Source organism: Mustela nivalis (assembly GCF_964662115.1).
Source record: "Mustela nivalis genome assembly, chromosome: 9".
Classification (NCBI taxonomy): Eukaryota; Metazoa; Chordata; class Mammalia; order Carnivora; family Mustelidae; genus Mustela; species Mustela nivalis.
The window spans coordinates 12,971,285-12,994,121 of NC_139028.1; the positions used below are offsets into that span (position 1 = coordinate 12,971,285).

Below are 22,837 nucleotides of genomic sequence, written 5' to 3' on the forward strand. Positions count from 1 at the left end.
TTGTCTGTGGTTTTGCACATCACAGTGGTTGGTTTTCCCTGGTGTTTGTACTGCTTTATCCTCCCGCCAGTGCCAGTGGATCCTCATTTTTACCAACATTTAGTGTTATTTTAATTTTAGTCATTCTAGATGTGCGTAGTGATCGTCTTGGTGTGGTTGTAATTCCATTTCCCTTAAGACTTCATTGGTGTCGAGCACTTTCTCGTGTACTGTTTGGCTTTCTTGTATTTTACTTAAGTATCTGTTCCACTCTTTTGCCTGTTTTGTTTTGTTTTGTTTTGTTTTGTTTTTTTCCCCCCACAGCATTATTCCTTTTCATTAGGGGGCTATAACAGTTCTTAGATATTCTGTATGTAGACTGAGAGATACATGCTTTTCTTTTATGGTTTATGCTTTTTTATGTTTTGTCCAGAAAAGCTTTGTCTGTTTCTATCCCTATGACATGAAGATAATCTTTTTTGTTTCTTCTAGAAGCTTTAGAATTTTAGCTTAAGATCCATCTTAAATAAATGATTATTTATATTGTAAGTAGGGGGTTATATTTAATGTTTTTTTTTCTTTTCCATATGGATAGCAGCTGGTTTCATCATCATTTGTTGGAAATACTTACCATCCCCACTGCATGGCTTTAGTGCATTTTGTCAAAAATCAAGTGATTTAAAAATATGTGTGTTATTTCTGTGCTATTTTATTCCATTTTTTAATTTGGATATCCTTAGGCCATTACTACATAGTTCTAAGTAATACAGTTCTGTGGTAAGCCAAGTAGTTTAATTTTGTTCTTTTTTTCTATGAACTCTTGATGTTCTAGTATTTTGTTAGTATATAGAAATACAGTTGATTGTTATATATTGATTTTATATACTGTTACCTTGTGTCAAAGCTATTCCAGTAGTTGTTTTGTAGATTTCTTAAGAGTTTTCTGTGTAAATAATCATGTAATCTGTGAATACTGTTTTACTCCTTTCTGATCTTCATACCACTTAGTTCTTTTTCTTGCTTTGCTACATGGTTAGGGTCTTAAGTACCGTGTTGAATAGAAGTGGTAAAAGTGGGTGTCCCTGTCCTTTGTGTCAAGCTTGTGGGGGACCTTTAATATTTATCGCTAGGTACAAAGTTAGCTGAGGGTTTTTCATATATGCCCTTATTTAGATTGCTTTTTATTTCTAGCTTGTTAAAAGTTTTGATAATGAATGGGTGTTGACTTTTATTAAGTGTTTTTTTCTGTGTTGAAATGATCATAGGGTTTTTCCTCTATATTCTTCTGATGTGGTAAATATATTGTGTTTTTTTGTTGTTGTTTTATTTTTATTTATTTATTTTTAAAGATTTTATTTATTCATTTGACAGAGATCACAAGTATGCAGAGAGGCAGGCAGAGACAGAGAGGAGGAAGCAGGCTCCCCGCTGAGCAGAGAGCCCAACACGGGGCTCGATTTCAGGACCCTGAGATCATGACCTGAGCCGAAAGCAGAGGCTTTCACCCACTGAGCCACCCAGATGCCCCTGTTGTTGTTGTTGTTGTTTTTAAAGATTTTACTTATTTATTTGTCAGAGAAAGGGTGAGCACAAGCAGGGGGAGCCGTAGGCAGAGGGAGAGGCAGGCTCCTCACTGAGCAAGGAGCCTGAGGCAGGACTTGATCCCAGAACACTGGGATTGTGACCTGAGCAGAAGGCAGACTCTTAACCAACTGAGCCACCCGGGGATCCCAGTACTTTGGTTTTTCTTAAAAAAATCACATTTAACCAAGGCTGAATTGCTAGGATAAACTCTACTTGGTTGTGATGCAAATTATTCTTTTTATATATCCTGCACTCAGTTTGCTAATAATGTTGGTTAGATTTTTTTTTTTCCATCTATATTCATGAAGGATTTGACCTCTTTCTTTTCTGGTCTTTGCGCCCTGTATAATTTTCACTTTTATCATGTCTTTGTCATTTTTTGGAATTAGGATTAAGTTGGCTTTGTAAGGATTGATAGTTATTTCCTCCGTTTGTATGTTCTAAATGAATGAGTGTAATTGGTATTACTTCTTCCTTACATGTTTGATAGAATTCATAAGTGAAATCATCCAGGCCTGGGGTTTTCTTTATGTGCAGATGTTGATCCCAGGTTCAGCCTCTTCAGATTTCTTAAGTAACTTAGTTTTAGTTGTGGCCAGGTGTGTTTTTCGAGGCCCTTGTTCATTCTAAGTTGTCAGACTTATATTAGAGCCTCATTAAGATGAGAAATAACATTCATAAGGAAACAGGGCCAGATACCGTAGTTGTAAATGAGTATGTGTATCTCTAAGTTTGTCCACTGAGAGGACCTAGCAGCAAGGAACACAACTAGCACCAGATCTAGTCCACTAAATATTATTGTCCACTGAAAGAAGTTAGGGCTGTGTGAAAAATGACTGATTTTATCAGAAGTAGACTTCTTCTTGACCAAACTGCAACCCAGCCCCTGGTTGGGTTGCCTGCCTCTCTGCCTGCTTGTGTGTCATAATGAAACAGTCAAGAACTGGGAACAGACGAGCTCTAAGACAGCCCTGGGGGGAAATGACACAGCCTCAAAAGGCCGACCACCATCTTCTCAGCAGGCCTGTTGGAGGAAGGGAGACAGGAGGCCTCCCTGCAGGAGGGTGGCGGCTCCTGCGGTAGCGCGGCACTGTCAGTGGGAATAAACTCAAAGAAACAGAGGGACCCTGGAGAAGCGAGCTAGTGGTCCTGCAGTGTCAGAAACACCTTCCCCAAGTGTGCCATGTGGAAGCTGGAGATCAGCTCTGGGTCCTCCCCTTCACATCTGCTCCCTTCTACACCCGAGGCCTCTGGTGGAAGTACCGGTTACCGTTTGCCCTTTCCACTTCCCGGGTTTTTCCTCCCTGCTTTGCAAAGAAAGGCGCGCCTCTCTCTCTTATTATACTGCTGTGTGTTGCCTTGAAACATAAAAAGCCTCCAAGCTGCAGAAGAAGGGATTATTTTGAAACGTTGGGATTGATGTACAGAGGATGAATTTCTGACAACTAGGTGTCAGGCCCTTTTGTAAGTCACATGGTTTCCATAATTTGATGCATTACTAAAAATGACCTTTTTTGTTAGATCTGTATGTATTTTTTAAACATATAACTCAGGAGGTTCCCAACGAGTGGCGTAACATCAGAAAACCTTCCACTCCCATCTACTTACTTATGTGAATGATATTTTTTCAGGACAGATACACAGTTATAAAAATAAGAACTAGGAAAAAAGTAGAAATAAAATTGTGGTTTCTGGATTCGTTAAGTAAGAGGGGGAAAAGTTTCATGTACCTCATTAAGATATAGTGTATGTTTTATACACACACACAACATAATTATGTTGTTTTGGTAAGTTGTGTACTTTTTAAAAAAATTATTTTTATTAGCATGTATAATGTATTATTTGCCCCAGGGGTACAGGTCTGTGATCGTCAGGCTTACACACTTCACAGCACTCACCATATCACATACCCTCCCCACCGTCCATAACCCAGCCACCCGTAAGTTATGTACTTAAAACAGGTTGAATTAACTCCATTCTGGGACACTTGAGTTTTGTATAATTTTCACTTTTATCATGTCTTTGTCATTCAAATTTTAGAATGTTGAATTTTAATTTATTTACATTCATAATTTAGAGAACCCAGATAAAGAATAAATGCAAGACTTCCAAGCAGAAAAATACAGTACATCCAGAATTATTAAACAAACAAACAAACAAAAAACAATACATTGGCTTTTAGATTTTGTTTGTTTTAAAGATTTTATTTATTTGGCAGACAGCGAGAGAGGGAACACAAGCAGGGAAAAGTGGGAGAGGGAGAGGAAGCAGTAGGCTTCCCGCTGAGCAGGGAGTCTGATATGGGGCTCCATCCCTGGACCCTGGGATCATGACCTGAGCCAAACGCAGATGCTTAACCCACTGAACCACTCAGGGGCCCTGGTTTTTAAATTTTATTAGCAAAGTAAAGTAGAGATGCAGGTTCTTCATTGTTTCAGAAAAGTTTGCTTACTTTTCTAAAATGGATGATGGTAGGTATCACATAACTGTGGAATTTAGGTTACCTTGGATATATCCCCCAAACAGTTTTTTCTTGATATATTAATACCAAAAAGTTCTAAATGCTAACTTACAAAATATACACAACGTTTTCAAAAGTATTTAGGAAGTTAGTACCTGAATAAAAATTTTTAAAGATGATTGGTAGGGCCAGCACTCAGGGTGGGGTAGGCCGGTACCGGGGTACAGAATGTGGGTCTCCCTCTCAGCATCCTGCAGGTGCGCCTGTGGGAAATTAGGAGTCAGCGCCTCTTTGAGTTAGGCACCCTCCTTGTCTTGCTCATCCTCGTCTCAGCCCTGATCATTGGGTTTACACAACATAAGGAATATGTGAAACATTGGCTTTAAGAAAAATATTTGTAGGTATCATTCGCTTTTCATCAGCTGCTTTTAATTTGTTTTTTTTTAGGGTGGGATTAAAAACTCAGCCTGAATCAAAATGCCCCGAGTTGCTTGCCAATTACTGTGACATGTTGCTAAGAAAAACACCGTTAAGCAAAAAACTAACCTCCGAAGAGATTGAAGCAAAACTTAAAGAAGTGGTACATATGTATATTTTTTTAAATTTCAGCAGTTTTAATTACCTCACTTTGAATTTGTGTTGTGCTTACGAGACTTTGTGTGGTAGCAGCTAATGTGAAATTATACAGTGTAAATCTCTGGAGGGCAGTTATTTCTCTTCCTGGGAATTTTTATTCTGTAGCTTCTAGAAAAGGGAAGAGTATTTAATTCTTCCCCCTTTCCTGATTCTTGTGAAGGAATTCATTGCTACCTCCTATTAAAGGACAAAGAAAGGGGAAATGGAGCTGATGGTGTTTGGAATGACAGTAGAGAGACTGGGGAGTTGTCCCTTCTTTCTTTTTGTGAGAGCTCAAAATAGAGAACTAGAAATGAGTGAGTATAGGTAACAATTGTTTTCATTTTTGTCTCCTGGCTGTTAGTGTCATTTGCTATAAGCCCAGGAATATAAGGAAGAAAAAAAGTAAGAAGATGGAAAATAAAGACAAGAAGGCTGAAGAGATTAGTGTCAGATTGAAGTGAAAAGGCTATACAGAAGAGAAATTTTGGGGAGAACCCTTAATTTTGATGTGAAGTTTTACACTATCTATTAAATCTGAAAAGTTAATGTTTATAGGAACTAAAAGGTTATTCAATTAAAGTCTCAAATTTGTTAGCTTTTAAAGGAGCTAAGTAGGGTATTGGGACTGGTCATTTTTATGAGATGGTTGGTTCAGTAGGCTTCTATCTGTGTATGTTTATGTAAATTTCTGTATTTTGACATTGAGGTTGTGGAAGGGTCTCAGTGAGAGTTGGCTAAAAATATACATGAATTGAAAGTAACTTTGTTTTCTATACAGCTGCTGGTACTTAAATACGTACAAAATAAAGATGTTTTTATGAGATACCACAAAGCTCATTTGACACGACGTCTTATATTAGACATTTCTGCTGATAGTGAAATTGAAGAGAATATGGTAGAGTGGCTAAGAGTAAGTAAATTTATATATATATATATATATATATATATATATATATATATTTTTTTTTTTTTTTTAAATATAGCGCATGGTTCTTATGTGTGCTTAAGTAATTAAAATTTTGGTGATGTTAGTGTCAAAGAAGTACGGGACATTTTATAAGAGCATGGCATTCATTATATAAAATAAAGTGATACTAATAAAGTATATTTTCTTAATAAAGACTTTAGTGAGACACTTTTGCTCTTGGTTTGCTTCTGATGTTTTGTACTTTTGTATTTCCACTTTCATTTGAATTGACCTTATTAAATGGGCTATGGGACAAATCATTGGTGTTTTCAGTACTAAATGCTTAACTGTAGGGATGTTTGTAAATAATGACTTTTATATAGTTAAAAGAACCAATACGTAAGAAATGATGGCTTATTTTGAGTAATAATGCTAATTTAATTATTAAATTCTCATACCAAAGTATTTTAAGTCTCTTCCTGTCAGTTCACTTAAATGGGATTTGCATTCTATTACAATGAATGTGTTCTATTCATTTATATGATGTTAAGATACATAATATTATATAAGATGATATAGTATAAAGTTTTTATTTATATTTATTTATATATATATAATATGTATTAATACTAATAAAGCTGTGTATTTTATATATAACTTTCATCTATATATATTTCACAATACGCATTTATAGATTGTCCTGCTTTGCATACTACAGGATAGTAAAAATTACTCTGCAGACTGACATTGTGCAAAATGATCTTAATGTTAACAATTAGTGGGAAAAATTATTGTTTTGTGACTCTGAGAAATTTCTGTTAAAATATTAAAAACTCTCTCTTACCTAGGAAAAAAAAAATATAAAAAGAGTATGTATTTAGTACATTGTAATTTAAGACAAAAGAAACTTTCAGAACTAAAGTACTGTTTCTCGTAAAAATTTTAAGATTAGTTAGAAAAATATTTGCAATTCATATGTCCAATGCCTATGTATCTAGAATACATAAAGAACTCTTACAACTCCCCAGTAAAAAGACAGCTAAGGTACAAGTGGGCACAGAATTAAAGCAGATATTTCTTCCCAGAAGATACCCACGTGGCCAATGCGTGTATCGGAGGTGTTGGACATCATTAGTCGTTAGGGAAACAAACACAAATCAAAACCGTAGTGAGATAGTTTTTTTACTTTACTCCTGCTTTTCTTCTAATGAGAATAAATTTTGTCCTTTCACACTTAATACATGGTGATAATGGAGAGTTGACGTGTGTTGTTGAGGGACTAGTGTTGCTGAACTCTGCTGTGGTGACTGATACATGTCAATTGGAATCATGCAGAGAAAGCCTGGGTGACCTGTACTGTCATTTCGTTTTTAAAAATCAAATTTAATACATATTAGAATATGAATATCCTAATAAAGGGGAATGATTTTATTTTAAAACATCTAAGACTTAGTTTTCCGTTAAAAATTTTTCCTACTAGTATATCAGATTATATATTATTATTCATTACCTCTTTTGTCTTTGCCTTTCATAGGAAGTTGGTATGCCAGCAGATTATGTAAACAAGCTTGCTAGAATGTTTCAGGACATAAAAGTATCTGAAGATTTGAACCAAGCTTTTAAAGAAATGCACAAAAACAATAAATTGGCTTTACCAGGTATTATTTTATAATTATGTGTGTGTGTATGTATATATACATATATATACATATATATGTACATATATATACCTTTTTTTTTTTTTTTTTTTTTTTTAAAGATTTTATTTATTTATTTGACAGACAGAGAAATCACAAGCAGGCAGAGAGGCAGGCAGAGAGAGAGGAGGAAGCAGGCTCCCTGCTGAGCAGAGAGCCCGATGTGGGGCTCGATCCCAGGACCCTGAGATCATGACCTGAGCCGAAGGCAGAGGGTTAACCCACTGAGCCACCCAGGTGCCCCCATATATATACCTTTTTAAAGAGAATATTTTTGTTTTCCAGTATATTAAAAATGAACCCTAGCTGTAACAGATACAAAGATGTTACAAAGTCCACATTCCTTGAAGACATCCAGCAGAACAGAATTTAACAGAATTTAGATTTGCTAATCCTTATTTTTATGTATGTATATATTTTTTTAATTATTTTTAAATTATTTTTTAAGATTCATTTATTTATTTCAGAGAGAGAGCATGAGCAAGAAGGGCAGAGGGAAAGAGAGAGAGTCTCAGGCTGACTCTGTGTTGAGCTCAGAGCCCAACATGGGGCTCAAGTTTCATGACCCTGATGTCATGACTTGAGCTGAAACCTAGAGTCGGATGCTCAACTGACTGTACCACCTAGGCGCCCCTATTTTTTATTTTTCTTCAAAATAGCCCCAACTCACTGCCTGAGCTTTACATGTTTCAGACAAATCACGTAAAGAGACTAACTTTTTTTTTATTTTAAGATTTTATTTATTTACTTTTAAGTAGGCTCCACACCCAGCATTCATGAACCCATGATCCTGAGATCAAGACCTTGGCTGAGACCAAGAGTTGGATGCTTCACCGACTGAGCCACCCAGGCATCTCCCCCCAACTCCTTTTTTAAAAGATTCTATTTATTTATTTGAGAGTGAGCACCAGCAGCAGGGTGGGGGAGGGGAGAAGCAGACTCTCACCTGAGCAGGGAGCCCAACTCGGAGCTCAATCCCAGGACCCTGGGACCATGACCTGAGCAGAAGGCAGAGGCTTAACTGACTGAGCCTCCCAGGTGCCCCTCCCTCCCGTTTTTTTTTTTTTTTACATAGTCTCTACAGCCAGTGTGGCATTCAAACTCATAACCCCAAGATCAAGAGTTGCATGTTTCTTCAATTGAGCCAACCAGGTGCCCCTCTAATCCTTATTATAATTTTTTTTTTCTAAAAGGACACTTTTAACAAAATCTTTAGGGTTTTGTTCAGTTTTCACCAGTGCTTACCCAGTGTTTATATATTTGTTTCTTTTTTAAGTTTATACATTTTCAAGATTATTTATTTTATATTTTCTGATATTCTTGCCTATAGCTGATTCAGTTAATATAAAAATCCTGAATGCTGGGGCCTGGTCAAGGAGCTCTGAGAAAGTCTTTGTCTCACTTCCTACTGAACTGGAGGATTTGATACCTGAAGTAGAAGAATTCTACAAAAAAAATCATAGTGGTCGGAAATTACATTGGCATCATCTCATGTCAAATGGAATTGTAAGTGGATGCTGTGTTAGTTCTGACACTGGTTTGACTGAAAGTACCAGGGCTCCAAATTAGAGTTGCTGAAACAGAGTGGTGTTTGTCTGTTTTGTACGTGCAAGTTTGAATGGGTCTAGGGGGCCCAGTCCACGGAGTTGTAGGATGTGGGCTTCTGGTTGTAGCAGCGCACTTCCAGTATTGCTCTTTGTCTGCAGATCCAGTAGGATCCTCACTGTGGCTGTCTTCCGGCCCAGCAGGAAGGGAGAGATGAGGGTGTGCCTTACTTTAGGAGCAACTCCTAGAAGTTGCCCCATCATTTCCACTCACATCTCATTGGACAGAACGGGTCACATGACCACACTCTCCCCAGGAGAGCCTTTATTCTGGACAGTCAGTAAGATCTGCTGAAATTTTGATTACCATGTAAGAAAGGAAGAATGGGTATTGGAAGACAGCTAGCAGTCTTTTTATGTTTAATCTCATGGAAGGGAGAGTATATGGTAGAGAGGTGGTATTCGTTCTGAGGAGAGTCTCATCTTGATATTATTTTGTCTGTCATAGATAACATTTAAGAACGAAGTAGGTCAATATGATTTGGAGGTCACAACGTTTCAACTGGCTGTGTTGTTTGCATGGAACCAAAGACCCAGAGAAAAAATCAGCTTTGAAAATCTAAAACTTGCAACTGAACTCCCTGATGCTGAGCTTAGAAGGACTTTATGGGTTTGTTTTATGTTTTTTGTTTTTAAAGTTATATCCAGTCACAAGGCAGGAAATATTTGATGGCTTGCTTACAATAAATTTTTGAATTCATAACACTCTGAAAATGACCTTTAACCCAGAAATAATACACTTATGAGAGATATTAGTGCACTAATGAGGCATTCGTGGTAAGAAGTAAATTGAAAGTAAGCAAGTTACTGAGATGGTGAAAGACAAGAAAGAAAGAAAAAAAAAGTGAGAAAGACTGAGTTGGTGTTAAACGTTACCTGCGAGAAGTGTGACCAGAGATTTCATATTGAGAATGTGTTCAAAGATCTTATCATGACCAAAAATGTAAGAATTAGAAAACTTTGGTCTTTTTGAGAGCCTGCAAAATGTCCTTGTTAGTAGTCCACAGCTCCATTTTACCCTTACTCCACAGACCTCTTGAAAGTTCCATAATAATCTAGAGGGAAAGAGCTGGCAAGTTGCTTTTGCAGTCATCGCCTCTGACCAATCCCTCTGATCTCTTGTCCTGCTGTAAAGAGATCGTGTATTGCTTCCTTCCTCATAATGAGCTCCTGCTACTGTTCTTTTCCCAGTGAACATTTACACTGTTACATTCACTGAGGTACCATGTAAAAGTTGAATTGTGATTTTGTGCTTATAATTTGTTCTCACCTCTTTTAGTCACATTAAAGAATTGCTCTATGTGTTCCATACTGTTAATAGATTTTGTTTTCTTTTTGTTCTACATAGTCTTTAGTAGCTTTCCCAAAGCTCAAGCGGCAAGTTCTATTATATGAACCTCAAGTCAACTCACCCAAAGACTTCACGGAAGGCACCCTCTTCTCAGTGAACCAGGAGTTCAGTTTAATGTAAGGTTGACGTTGGTTGATGTAAAATACAAACACCTTGTTTGAGTTTTGGTGATTTATTGTTAGCACAATAATTATTTTCCTTACATTGTATTTAAAACAGCATTCTAGGGTTATGCCATTTAGTTGTTTATTAAATATGGTAATGAACTAGAGATGCTTCTTATTTGTCAAGGAATACATTTTGGTGTGTGATTATGTTGCTTTTCATCTTTAAACATCCTGTTGAACTCTAAGGAAGCTTCATTCACACAAAGCATTTTTTCCCCTAAGATCCATTTAGATGATAATGCTGAACAACAGCCCATATATCTTCCAACTGTCTAAGCACGTTCGTGGCAGTATAAAGTATATTAGCTCTGTTATTACAGGGAATGCTGTCACCCATACGTAATAACTGAGCTTTCATTGTGTTTTGGGAGAATCAGATGGCTTCATTGTAAATAAAGCGGCATGTTGATTATTCGTTACTTTTCCTTTAGACAGCTCTGGAGAGTAATTTTCAGAAATTTTCTAAATCTTTTTTTCTCAGACTTTATTGCTATAGTATGATGTCAAAAGGCCTTCAACTGTAAAATACGTGATTCAATGTTTTTTGCAGAAAAAATGCTAAAGTTCAGAAAAGGGGTAAAATCAACTTGATTGGACGCTTGCAGCTCACTACAGAAAGGATGAGAGAAGAAGAGAATGAAGGAATAGTTCAACTAAGAATACTTAGAACCCAGGTTTGTATAAGGCGGAGTGTCTATATTTGGAAAAATTTTTGTTCTTTTTTAATCTTCAGCTTTTTTTTTTTTTTAATTTAAAAGCATGTAGGCATTCAAACTGTTTGTAACAAAGAGCTTATTTTCATTTTGCTGGAATTTAAAAATTGTATTGCTGGCTTTCTCTTAGCTGCTGAAAGAGACATCTTTGATGGCCTCTAGTGGATTGTATTGGTTGGGCAAAACCTTGGTTTTGTTTTTTTTGTTGTTTGTTTTGGTTTTTTGTTTTTTTGGTTTTTTGGTTTTTTTAAGATTTTATTATTTGACAGAGACACAGTGACATAGGGAACACAAGCAAGGGGAGTGAGAGAGGAAGAAGCAGGCCTCCCGCCGAACAGAGAGCCCGATGCGGGGCTCGATCACAGGACCCCAGGATCACGACCCGAGCCGAAGGCAGATGTCTAATGACTGAACCACCCAGGCGCCCCAAAACCTTGGTTTTGAGTTGTGTCTCCCTTTGATCAACTCTGACTAAATGTGTGTCCACAATAAGTTATAATTCCAGGATTGAAGTCTAAAAATTCTAATTTAATTTTAAGACATATAATTCCATTGTAATATGAAATTAGGGAATATTTTTGAAAACACCCAGTGTGAGGCTCAATTTCCTGACCCCAGGATCAAGAATCTCATCTGCTTCTGACTAAGCCAGCCAGGTGCCTCTACATTCACAAACTGTAAAGCTAGGGTTGTGGTCCCTTCTGAACATGATAAAGAACACTTATGGCCAACTGATGTGTGACCATTTTAACTTTAGAAATATTCTTATTAGGGATGCTTGGGTAGATCAGTCAGTTAGGCCTGTGCGTTCAGCCCAGGTCATGATCCCAGGGTCCTAGGATTGAGTCCCACGTTGGGCTCCTTGCTCAGCGGGGAGCCTGCTTCTCCCTCTCCCTCTGCCTGTCCCTGCTTGTGCTCAGTCTCTGTCTATTTCCATCTCTGACAAATAAGTAAAAATCTTAAAAAAAAAAAATTAAAACCAACCACTTTCACTGTTTTTATTTAATATTTGAAACTGCTGGCCAATTCAATAAAATATGAAACAAGAGGAAGATTAAAATAGTTCATCACTTCTAGATCATCTAGTATGATAAGGGAGCAGAGAAAAGATGAATAAAACTCTGGTGCTTTTCTGTTTAGCAATAAATAAATTTTAAAAACTTAAGAGAAAGGGGGCACTTGGGTGGCCCATTTGGTTGAGCATCCGACTGGATTTTGGTTCCGGTCATGATAGCTGGGTTGTGAGATGGAGCCCCATGTTTTGCTCCCTGTTCCGCAGAGTCTGGTTGAGATTCTCGCTCTCTGCTCCTGCCCCCACTTGTATGCTCTCCCTGTCTGTCAAACAAATTAATTAATTAAATCTTAAAAAAAAAAAAAACTTAAAGGAAAAAAAGTAAAAGAAGAAACCATAGAATTCATAGGCACTTCTTTAAAAATTTGTGGCCCTTTACTGAGAGTCAAAAGGAGATTTGAGTAAATAGAAAGATCTTGCTCTTTTTCTCTTACTAAAATGTTTAATTGAGGTGTGATGTTTACGTAGAATGCACATTTCAGAGGTTGTCAGTGAGTTTTGGTAAGTGTACGTACCTGTGTGACCATCACCTCGGTTAAGATACAGAAGGTTTCTGTCAGTCCAGCCACCCCCCTCTGACCCACCACATTCCTCTCACCACTTTCTAGTTGTGCCTGTTTCAAGTTTCCACAGAACCAGAATCGGACCGTGAAGGTACTCATGCTGTCTAGCTACTTTTTTTTTTTTTAAAGATTGTATTTATTTATTTGACAGAGAGAGATATCACAAGTAGGCGGAGAGGCAGGCAGAGAGAGAGAGAGAAGGAAGCAGGCTTTCCACGGAGCAGAGAGCCCAATGCGGGGCTTGATCCCAGGACCCTGGGATCATGACCTGAGCTGAAGGCAGAGGCTTTAGCCCACTGAGCCACCCAGGTGCCCCTTTTTTTTTTATGATTTTATTTATTTATTTGACAGACAGAGATCACAGGTAGGCAGAGAGGCAGGCAGAGAGAGAGGAAGAAGCAGGCTTCCCGCTGAGCAGAGTGCCTGACGCGGGACTCGATCCCAGGACCCTGGGATTATGACCTGAGCCGAAGGCAGAGGCTTTAACCCACTGAGCCACCCAGGTGCCCCTGTCTAGCTTCTTTTGCTCAGCATGCAGTAACCACATTCTTCAAAATTAAGACTGAATTGCTTAAGGAGTCAATTTTCCCCATATAAAAAGTTGACTGGGAATATTTTGGGAATTTTACAAATTGATTCTCAGTTTTATGAGAAAGAATAAATAAATGAGAGTGTTTGAGATCCTTAAAAAAAAAAAAAAGAATAAGGTGTAGGTAGAACTTGCTGTGGCAAACATGAACATTTACGAAAATACTGATGAAAATAAAACAGTGTAATAGGCAGATAGGTGGAGGAAGGTAGCTCAGAACTGAACCTACCATATAAGTATAGACGAACTTTGGAATAAAGGAAATAATTCCCGTGGGCCATGAAAAGGGAGTTCAGTAAGAGATTTTGGGGAGTTTCACATTTGGGGTGAAAATCAGGTTATAGTCCCGAGTTTTTGGCTACACCAGGATAAATTCCAGGTGGATTAGACTGGAGCAGGTGTCGTCATTCTATAGGATGTGCAGAGAAAATGAAATTTTCTGCTTTGTCTTAAACCGGTGGCTAATGACATGCATTCCAGTGACCCGGCTGCCCCTTTAGGTAGTGCTCATCCTTTCTCATTTCTCCGTGATCTTCCTCCCCCCAGCCCCACTCTGTGCTGTTTCACAGATGGCGTCTGGAAGGATCGAGGGTGAGAGGAATTCACTTGACCTCATAGTGATAGTGAAGGGATCGTCCTATCCTTGTGACAGTGTCCTGGGTTCTTGCATTTTTGGGGCGGTGCTTTATCTGTCAGCTGCGGGAACCTGACTTCCTTGCTATCTGCTGCTCCTGTCTGTAGCAGACGAGCTCCGGTTCCTCCTTTCACCAGTCGGTAAGGACCACCTGGGTTCTTCCCCGCTCTGCCTGCCTGAACTCTGTTCTCAGGGAGCTCTGCAGCTCTCTTGATTTGCCCCATCTCCCACGTGGCCCCTTGGCCTGTGTGCCCTCTGTCACTTTCACCTGCTGTTGCGGGGTTACTCTTCGCCTGGCACTAAAGGCTTTCGGGGGTTTTGTTAGCTCTGCACCCCTTCTGAGTCATGTGGGAACCAGAGGAGGGTCGGGAGTGCCTGCTCTTTCGTCCCGTCAGGCCCTGTCTTGCAGTGAGGTCCGGGTAGTAAGCGCAGACCAGGACCCGCGCGCCCATGCTCTGTTCTTGTCGCTCCTCGAACACAGCCCCTCCCTCACCTCTGCCAAAGCTGGAGACCCGTGCGGCCAGTTCTCCTCCCTGGCTCCCACGTCAGGTCTTCACGTGCCTTCGTACTTCCTTTCTGCACCCTTGACATAAGCCCCTCATTGAGACCCCGGCATCTGGATACATTGAGAATGGGAGGACTTCACTGACCTCCCTGAGACGGGGCAAGGATCCTCATGTCTCTGCCGGGGAAGTGGAAGAGTCCTTTCTCTTGCCGAACAGTATCTGGCGCTCAAGTCTGTTACCACTTTGCTGCAAAACTCCACTTGGAATGTGAAAAGCCAATATTACCTCTCATTTGCTGCTTTCATTTCTTTTTTAACAAATTCTAATCTCTACCAAGGCAGCCAGATGCCTTTGGTTTGCTAAAGACAGGGTTCATATGGGAAAAGTGAAAGAAAGAATATATAATAATTTTTGAGTTATCCATATTACAAGCTTAATAGTAATTAAATCATCAACAACTATTTATAAAATTGACTTAGGGGAGGGGCGCCTGGGTGGCTTAGTGGGTTAAAGCCTCTGCTTTCGGCTCGGGTCATGATCCCGGGGTCCTGGGATCGAGCCCCGCATCGGGCTCTCTACTCGGCAGGGAGCCTGCTTCCCCCCCTCTCTCTCTGCCTGCCTCTCTGCCTACTTGTGATCTCTCTCTGTCAAATAAATAAATAAAATCTTTTAAAAATAAATAAATATATAAATAAATAATTGACTTAGGGGAGGGGCGCCTGGGTGGCTCAGTGGGCTGGAAGCCTCTGCCTTCAGCTCAGGTCATGATTCCAGGGTCCTGGGATCGAGTCTCGCATCAGGCTCTCTGCTCAGCAGAGAACCTGCTTCCTCCTCTCTCTCTGTCTACTTGTGATCTCTGTCAAATAAATAAATAAAATCTTAAAAATAAAATTGACTTAGGGGAACAGTGCTTACTTCCTATAGGAAGTCAGAATACTTCATTGAATCAGTAAACTGAAGGTAATATTTATAGCAAATACAATTTATTATTCTGGTGGTTACTGATGTTTAAAAGTAGACACCAGGGCTCCTGGATGGCTCATTGGGTTAAGCCTCTGCCTTCAGCTCAGGTCATGATCTCAGGGTCCTGGGATCGGGCTCTCTGCTCAGCAGGGAGCCTGCTTCCTGCCCCCCACCGCCTGTCTCTCTGCCTACTTGTGACCTCTCTCTCTGCCAAATAAATAAATAAAATCTTAAAACAAACAAACTTTTAGACACCAGCTGGCATGAGCTTCTATAAACCAATAACTGCCTACAATGGAAAATGGAGTATAAGGGGTTTGTTGTATCTTAATTGACACTTAGCATAACACCATGTTATATACATACTGTGTTCACAGGTCAGAGAAATTTTTAAAATGTGCATAGTGTGGAAAAAAGTAATAGAAGGAAGTATCCCAAAATATAAGGTGTGGTTTTCTGCGGAGAGGTTATGGGCAATTTTGCTTTTCCTCATTCCTCAAAATCTTTACGATCAGATTTTCTTTTATAGTGAGTGAAAAAAAATGGATTTTTATTTAAGTAAAAGCTGCTGGTCTCAAGATTAAGGATGGATGTTGGAAAGAGAATGAAATACATAAAAAGCCATGTTTTGTTGTTTTACTTAAAATTTAATCTATTAATGTTCTTTCATTTGTATTTTTCTTTTAGGAAGCTATCATACAAATAATGAAGATGAGAAAGAAAATTAGTAACGCTCAGCTGCAGACTGAATTAGTAGAAATTTTGAAAAACATGTTTTTGCCACAAAAGAAAATGATAAAAGAGCAAATAGAGTGGCTAATAGAGCACAAATACATCCGAAGAGACGAGTCCGACATCAACACTTTCATATACATGGCGTAATCTTGAATATCATGGACAACATTAAGAACCCAAATTTCAGAGTGCTTGGGCAGAAAGTTATAACAGTTTGTGCTGGAGGAAGGTTTATTGGACTTTGATTACATAAATATTAAAATCTCTGCCTTACCTGACAAAACAACTCTATTTTGCCAATCACATTAGCTAGCATGATGGCATCCCCTTCATGTTGCACACTCTGTAACAGCATGCTGTTTTGTAGAGAAACTTGCATTCATGAAGAGCCCCCGATGAACTTGTGAAAGTAAACTTGATTTCTATCCACCGGAAGAAATAGTTGGGAAGGGTGAGGGCGGGGTTCTTGTTGCTTTTTTTTTTCCTCTTTTTTTTTTTCCTCTCTTACAAAAATGTACTTGCGCAAGGAAGGATCTTCAGATATTCGTGCACTGAATAATGCTGTTATGTTTTGTTTTTTAAAATGCAATTAAAACTAGAAATAGCACTCTTGGTTTCTTTTGATCAAAAGAGGGAGCTGGTCTACACAATGTTGGGGGAGGGCAGATGTAGGTGAGAAAATAAGTATTTAGTAGTATAACACTATTTGTTCACGCCCTGCTTCAGTGTAGTAACTGGATTTAATGGTGACCTGAAAATGATACCAGATTTTTCCAATTTACCTACGTTGGCTTTCTTTAAGCAGGAGACTGCTACTTTAGTTGTTGGTTGTCAAATAAGGAGTTTTAAAATCTTACGTGGCTGGAGAGCTTGTTTTGAAAAACTGAAGCTTATATTAATTTGTTGCTCCAGTTGCTTAAAAAAAATGTATGGAGATAGGTCATTTCAGCTGCAGAGTCGAAATAGCAAAACAGATGTTAAGTGTGTTCACCAGCACACTTAATGTTTGTATACCTAATTTTATTATGCCAAATTTATTATCTCCAAATTTATTAAAAACAAGGCAGAGATCTACTCTCATATAATGCAGTTACGTACCTGATCTCTTGATCTGTAGTGCAGTATACGTCATCTGATGTATAGCCTCAGGTTTCTGGAAAGGAAGACGTTCTGTTTTGGAAAGGAGCGAGTGTCCGCTGCGGAGGGGGAAGACAGGAGCCACAACACAAGACCTGAAAAGTATAAGCAGAATTGTTGCAGTCCTAATACGAGCAGGAAACTTGCCAAATATATGTACATATATAGTTCTATATTTTAAAAATAAATGTTTTTAAAATGTTCAGAAGGCAACACTTAACCCTGTTCCTTTCAGTCAATCCAAAGTAGCAACTTCCTGGTTGCCAGCAAGTGAATGCCCAGAGGGCTGCGGAGCGCAGGGCTGGAGGACACGGGCAGCTCAGCGGCGAAAAGCGCATTCCCCGTGGGCAAAGAGTGGCTCCATGTGGACTTTTATTCATTATGCTGCATGTTCCGAGTTTTTTGGCAAATACTTTTCTATCTTGTTTGATACTAAGTCATACTTTAAACCTCTGATTTCGGAAATAGTAGGAAGCGGAGGCTGATCTTTGGAAGGTGCACGGTAGACAGTATTATGCAAGGTGCTTCCGGGAGCGTTCCGTGGAATCTGTCCCCAGTCCCAAGAGGGGTTGTGAGCTGCCTGCCGGAAGGAAGGAGCGCAAATTCCAAACACGGAAGGTGTCACTGGATACATGCACACGCCTGTTCTGAAACTCATAGGAAGTTGGAATTCTGTTTCTAATTTAAAATCGTGCATTTAGCTCTGGGGGCGGCATGTGTCTGTTGTCAGACCGAGTGTATCGTGGTGAATTAAACTAAATTGATGACTGCGGACAACGGATGCATTTGAAATTAAAAGAAAAAATAATTTGTAATAATTGCAGCCCTCACGTTTTACAGATAGTTCAGGATCAGGCATCTCTGCATGTCCCAGGGAAGAATGCCCCTGGGAAAACAGTAGAAGGGAGAACTACAGGTCATTTTTTTTAAAGTTTCAGATTTGTTGCTTTAAACTATAATTGTTCTCAGAACGTGTTTGGAATTTCTCATCATTTTGGTCATTTAATTTAAGAATGAGAGCCATGATGTTTTGATTTATAAAGGAAAATTTAATGCAAAAGTGGGTAATTTTAAATCCATGGCAAAGTTTTCTATTAAATTTTATAAATTTTTTAATAGCTAATTATGTCCTAATTGTATTTTGGGAAATTGAACAGCAGCAAATATTGTAGACTTAACAGTTTTCATCTTTTTCTTTTTGTTATGTATAAAAAAGTTTAACCACTTTTTGATGTTTATGAAAACAATTTAGTTGACAAGGTGCCTGTACCATTGTTGTTTTCTTTAAATGTGTCTTGACAGTAGATTTGCTAATTAAAAAAAAAAAAAAAGAATCTGATAAAAACCTTACCAGCAATTTGCAAAAGGTATAGAATCACAATTAGTATCCTTTATGAGGTCCCTTCTCTCTGGTTGCACTGAACAGTGGTGCTGTCTGAGCAGGGATGAACACTGACATGGTTCGGGGAGAAGAATCCAGGCCACCAGGAGTAGGGCAGTGGGACGCACCCCAGGTTCATTTAAGCTGTGAACACTAATGTAAAAGATGGAGCCATCTGGAAAATACTAACCTTTGTTGTCCTCATTGCCAGAGTAAGTAGATATGAAGCAAAACTTACAAAGTAAAAAGCAATTTTAAGGCTTACAATGAGATAAATATTAGGACATTAGGGTTCCAGTGATTTAATGAGGATCTTGAAATAAATTATGAAGTCTTCCAATTTTTACATTTATTGGAGGGGTCCCTTGCATTGTCAACCTGTTTAAGTCTCTTACGCTTATTTTGTGCATAAATGTTACCGATTCCAAAAATGAAATGTTAGCTTTCTTGTTTTTACTTTTTATTGAATTTAATATAAAATATGACCAGAGTAGTTACAAAGTATTTTGCATTATTTGCAGTAGGACGTCATTAGCCTGGCTCACAGGGCAAATTTTAAAAATTCAATTTGGGTGAAAGATTTGCTAGTTTTCCAGAAAGATTTGCTATCTTGAACTCAAGCCGGTTTTTTCTATTTTCATGTAAATGACTGGGATGCTATCTTATAAACTCTTCCAAGGTCATGTTTGTGAAATCCACATTACATGAGAGCTTCCTGTCATCTACACTATCTGTGTCGTCTGGAGTGTTGAACAAATTTGCGTTCCTAAGTTGTACTCTATCTTCGTATGGTATATACGATTTTGAATGTGTGCCACTACATACTGAGATGATAATGCTGTACAATTTTAAATGGTAGCAGTTTCTGTATGCAGTAGGCTGAAATATTTTGATGAACTGCTTAATTTTTGGATTTTATTTTTTAAGTTGTATAATTTATTTTCTTGCAAAATAAAAATGTAATATAAAAGCTTTCACCTATCCAGAAAATGTTGATGTTCTACTATTAAGTAGTTTTTAAGAGTTAAATTTGTGTAATAAGTATATTTACACCTTTCATGGTGACATAGTAAATCTTAACCTTAGGAGTCAGAAACCTGAAAAGTAACCCACTAATTTCTTTCAGATTTCAAATTTTAGTCCATAGTGAAAGCCGTCAGGAATGTAGCATTCTCAGCGATGGTAACAGCCTCAAGTTATCATGCCTGGAAAAGAGAAACTATCTCAGACCTGAAAGTGACTAATGCATTCCTTCATCAGGTTAGACAGCCCATGTCGTTACGACAACTTGAATTTTATATCAGATACAAGTAAAAAATATATATATATCTAAAACAAATGATGACATATTTTGTGTTTTTTTGAAAATTGGTGAAATATTTCTATTTGGAAGCTAGGGATAGTTTAGTAAGAAGGTCGTGAGGGTGGACAGTGCCTTTCACAAAGTACCGTAGACTGGGTGGCTTACCAACAACAGAAATCTGTTCCTCACAGCGGCTGGAGGTTGGCTGTGGCGCAGCTCCTCTTCCATGGTCCGCTGCTGCCTCCTGGTTGTGTCCTCAGTGGAGGAGGGAGGGCTGAGAGGACTCCCAGGGTCTCTTTTGTAAAGGCACTGATCTTATTCGGGAAGACCCTGCTTCCTGAACGAACCAGCCTGCCAAGCCAACGCCCCACCTCCAAATACCATCCGTTTGGGGATTAGGTTTCAGCCTATGATTTGAGACATAGACCTGTTGGACTTCATAATGACCCCGGGCTCAGCTTGGACTTGAACAGGGATTGGGGCGGGTTGGGGAGTGGATGGAAAGTATTTACTTAAACCTAGAGATAGATTTTTAAGCTTCTGGGCCCCTTCCTTGCTCAGGCGCCCCCCTCAGGTCCCTAGGAGTTTTGTGTCAGCAAACCTCCCCCCACTTCACATTATTACACGGGGCAGTTTGGTTTCGGGGGGCTTTTTGTTTTGTTTACAAATTGAAGGTTTGTGACAACCCAGCTTCATTTTCCCATAGCTTTTGTTCTCTTTGTGTCTGAATCACATTTTGGTGATTTTTGCAATCTTTGAAACTTCCGTTATATTTGTTACGGTGATCAGTGATCTTTGATGCTACTTTTGTAATGGTTTCAGGTACCGCAAAGTGCACCCACGTAGGGATGGCAAACTGAACCGATACATGTCATTTGTGTTCGGACTCCCACCAACTGACTGTTCCCCCACACCCTCTCCTCAGGGCCCCCTATTCCTGACACAACAGTACTGAAACTGGACCAGTTAGCCCTACAGTGGCATCTAAGTGTTCAAATGAAAGAGTCATACATCTTTCACTTGAGACCGGAAGCTAAGAGTGATTAAGCTTGGTGAGGAGGGCGTGTGGAAATGGAGACAGGCCCAAAGCTAGGCCTCTTGGGCCAAACAGCCAAGTTATGAACAAAGACAAAGTTCTTATAGGAAATCAAAAGTGCTCCTCCCGTGAACACAGGAAGGATAAGAAAGCCAAACAGCCATACTGCTGATACACAGAAAGTTATAGTGGTCTGGATAGAAGATCAAACCAGCCATAACTCCTGGAAGCCAAAACTGGTCCAGGGCAAGGCAATAGCTGTTCAATTTTGTGAAAGTGGAGAGAAGAAGCTGCAGAGGTCGAGTGGGAGGTACAGTGATGAGTGCCGACATTTGAGAGGCAGCAAGTTCTCCGTAAGAATTAACAAAGGTGGTTTCGCTGACCAGATTTTCAGTGTGGATACCCAGCCTCCTCCTGAACGAAGGTGCCATCTAGGACTGCGACAGCGAGAAAGCAGAAGTCCATGCCTCAAAGCTTCCAAGGACTGACTCAGGAGCCGGCTCAGGCAGCTGGTGGCTGAGTTGGAGCTAGTGCTCGCGCGCCACTCCCGGAAACCCCAGGGCCCTTTAAGAACCATGCTAAGCCCCGTCTGTCCGTGCCCTGCAAATGGGGCACCAAAGAGTGGAGTGAGAAGAGTGTGGTACTGGCCCAAGGTCAGACTCGTGAACTGACAGAACAGGATAAAGAGACCAGAAAGAGACCTTTGCCCATACCTTCAGTTCATCTATGATAAGGGAGGTAAGAATACGTGATGGGGGAGGGGAAGCCTTTTCAATAAATGGTGTTGGCTAAACTGGACAACTTTTTTTTTTTAAGATTTTGTGCTTTCTTGAGAGCTGGGGAGGAGCAGAGGGAGAGCAAGAATCCCCAGCAGGCTCCCGCTGAGCACAGACCCCATGCAGGATTCGATCCCATGACCCTGAGGTCGTGACCCTGAGCTGAAATCAAAAGCCAGACGCTCAGCTGACTGTGTCCCCCAGGCACCCCCAAACTGGACCACTTTCTTGCCCCATGCACAAAACGAAGCAGTTGAAGACCTAAATGTGAGCCCCGAAATCGTGAAGCGAGACTGCCACAAGGAAGCAGAGGAAGCCACCCACAGGACAGACAGACAACCTAGTGAACGTGTAAACGACACATCCAACATGCAGGTAATTAATAAGTAAAATGTATAGAGAACTCATTCTCCTCCACATGGAAAAAATCCAACTGGAAAGAGCAAATTCATAATTTAAATAATCTCCGCACTGAGCCAGGTTGGGAAATCAGCACCCGTCCTTGAGACGACACGCACCGTGCCCATGACGAAGGGTGGCCGTCGGGGTGGGGGAACACCTTCCCTCGGCCCTTCTCCTGTGGCGGCTCCATGCGTACTTCACCTTCTTCCTTCTCAGCAGATGACCTTGCTCGGAGAAAACAGCAGAGGAAACGGGGCCTTCCCACGTGAACTTTCGAAACTTGCCTTCCCCCCACCTCTAGGCTGTCCCTCCGACAGTGCCCGTCTTCACCTGCCTGCCTGTCTCGGGGAGGAGCTCCCTCCATCCTTACTCAAGGACAACTATTTCACTGTCTTACTGAAACCCAGCTCCTGCCTCCTGCGTTTTGCTCCAAAGACCTCTGTATCCCCTCTGCCTTCCCAACATCTTTCTGATTACTTCTTCCTTGGCCTACAGCCGTGTTTATCACAGTTGCGGTCCACAGACCAGCAGCGTTATCCCTTGAGAACTTGGAAAACCACATCCTCGAGCTTGACCCCAAGACCTTGGCTGCAGAAAGTCTTCCGGCAGCAGCCAGAAATTTGAATTTCAACTGGCCCTTCAGGTAAGGCTGATGCTTC

At 39.8% G+C, this 22,837-nt stretch overlaps 1 protein-coding gene across 1 annotated transcript in view; it reads left to right on the plus strand.

Moving 5' to 3' along the window:
• Window positions 1-19,651, plus strand: part of CUL5 (cullin 5) — a 91,480-nt gene extending 71,829 nt beyond the window's left edge. The window contains exons 12-19 of the mRNA XM_082683227.1: window positions 4,472-4,604; window positions 5,421-5,552; window positions 7,084-7,207; window positions 8,577-8,752; window positions 9,299-9,460; window positions 10,199-10,317; window positions 10,919-11,042; window positions 16,096-19,651. Of these exons, the coding sequence (XP_082539353.1) occupies window positions 4,472-4,604; window positions 5,421-5,552; window positions 7,084-7,207; window positions 8,577-8,752; window positions 9,299-9,460; window positions 10,199-10,317; window positions 10,919-11,042; window positions 16,096-16,290 (1,165 nt within the window). The 3' untranslated portion in view covers window positions 16,291-19,651. The remainder of the gene's footprint in view (window positions 1-4,471; window positions 4,605-5,420; window positions 5,553-7,083; window positions 7,208-8,576; window positions 8,753-9,298; window positions 9,461-10,198; window positions 10,318-10,918; window positions 11,043-16,095) is intronic.
• The last annotated feature ends 3,186 nt before the right edge of the window (window positions 19,652-22,837 follow it).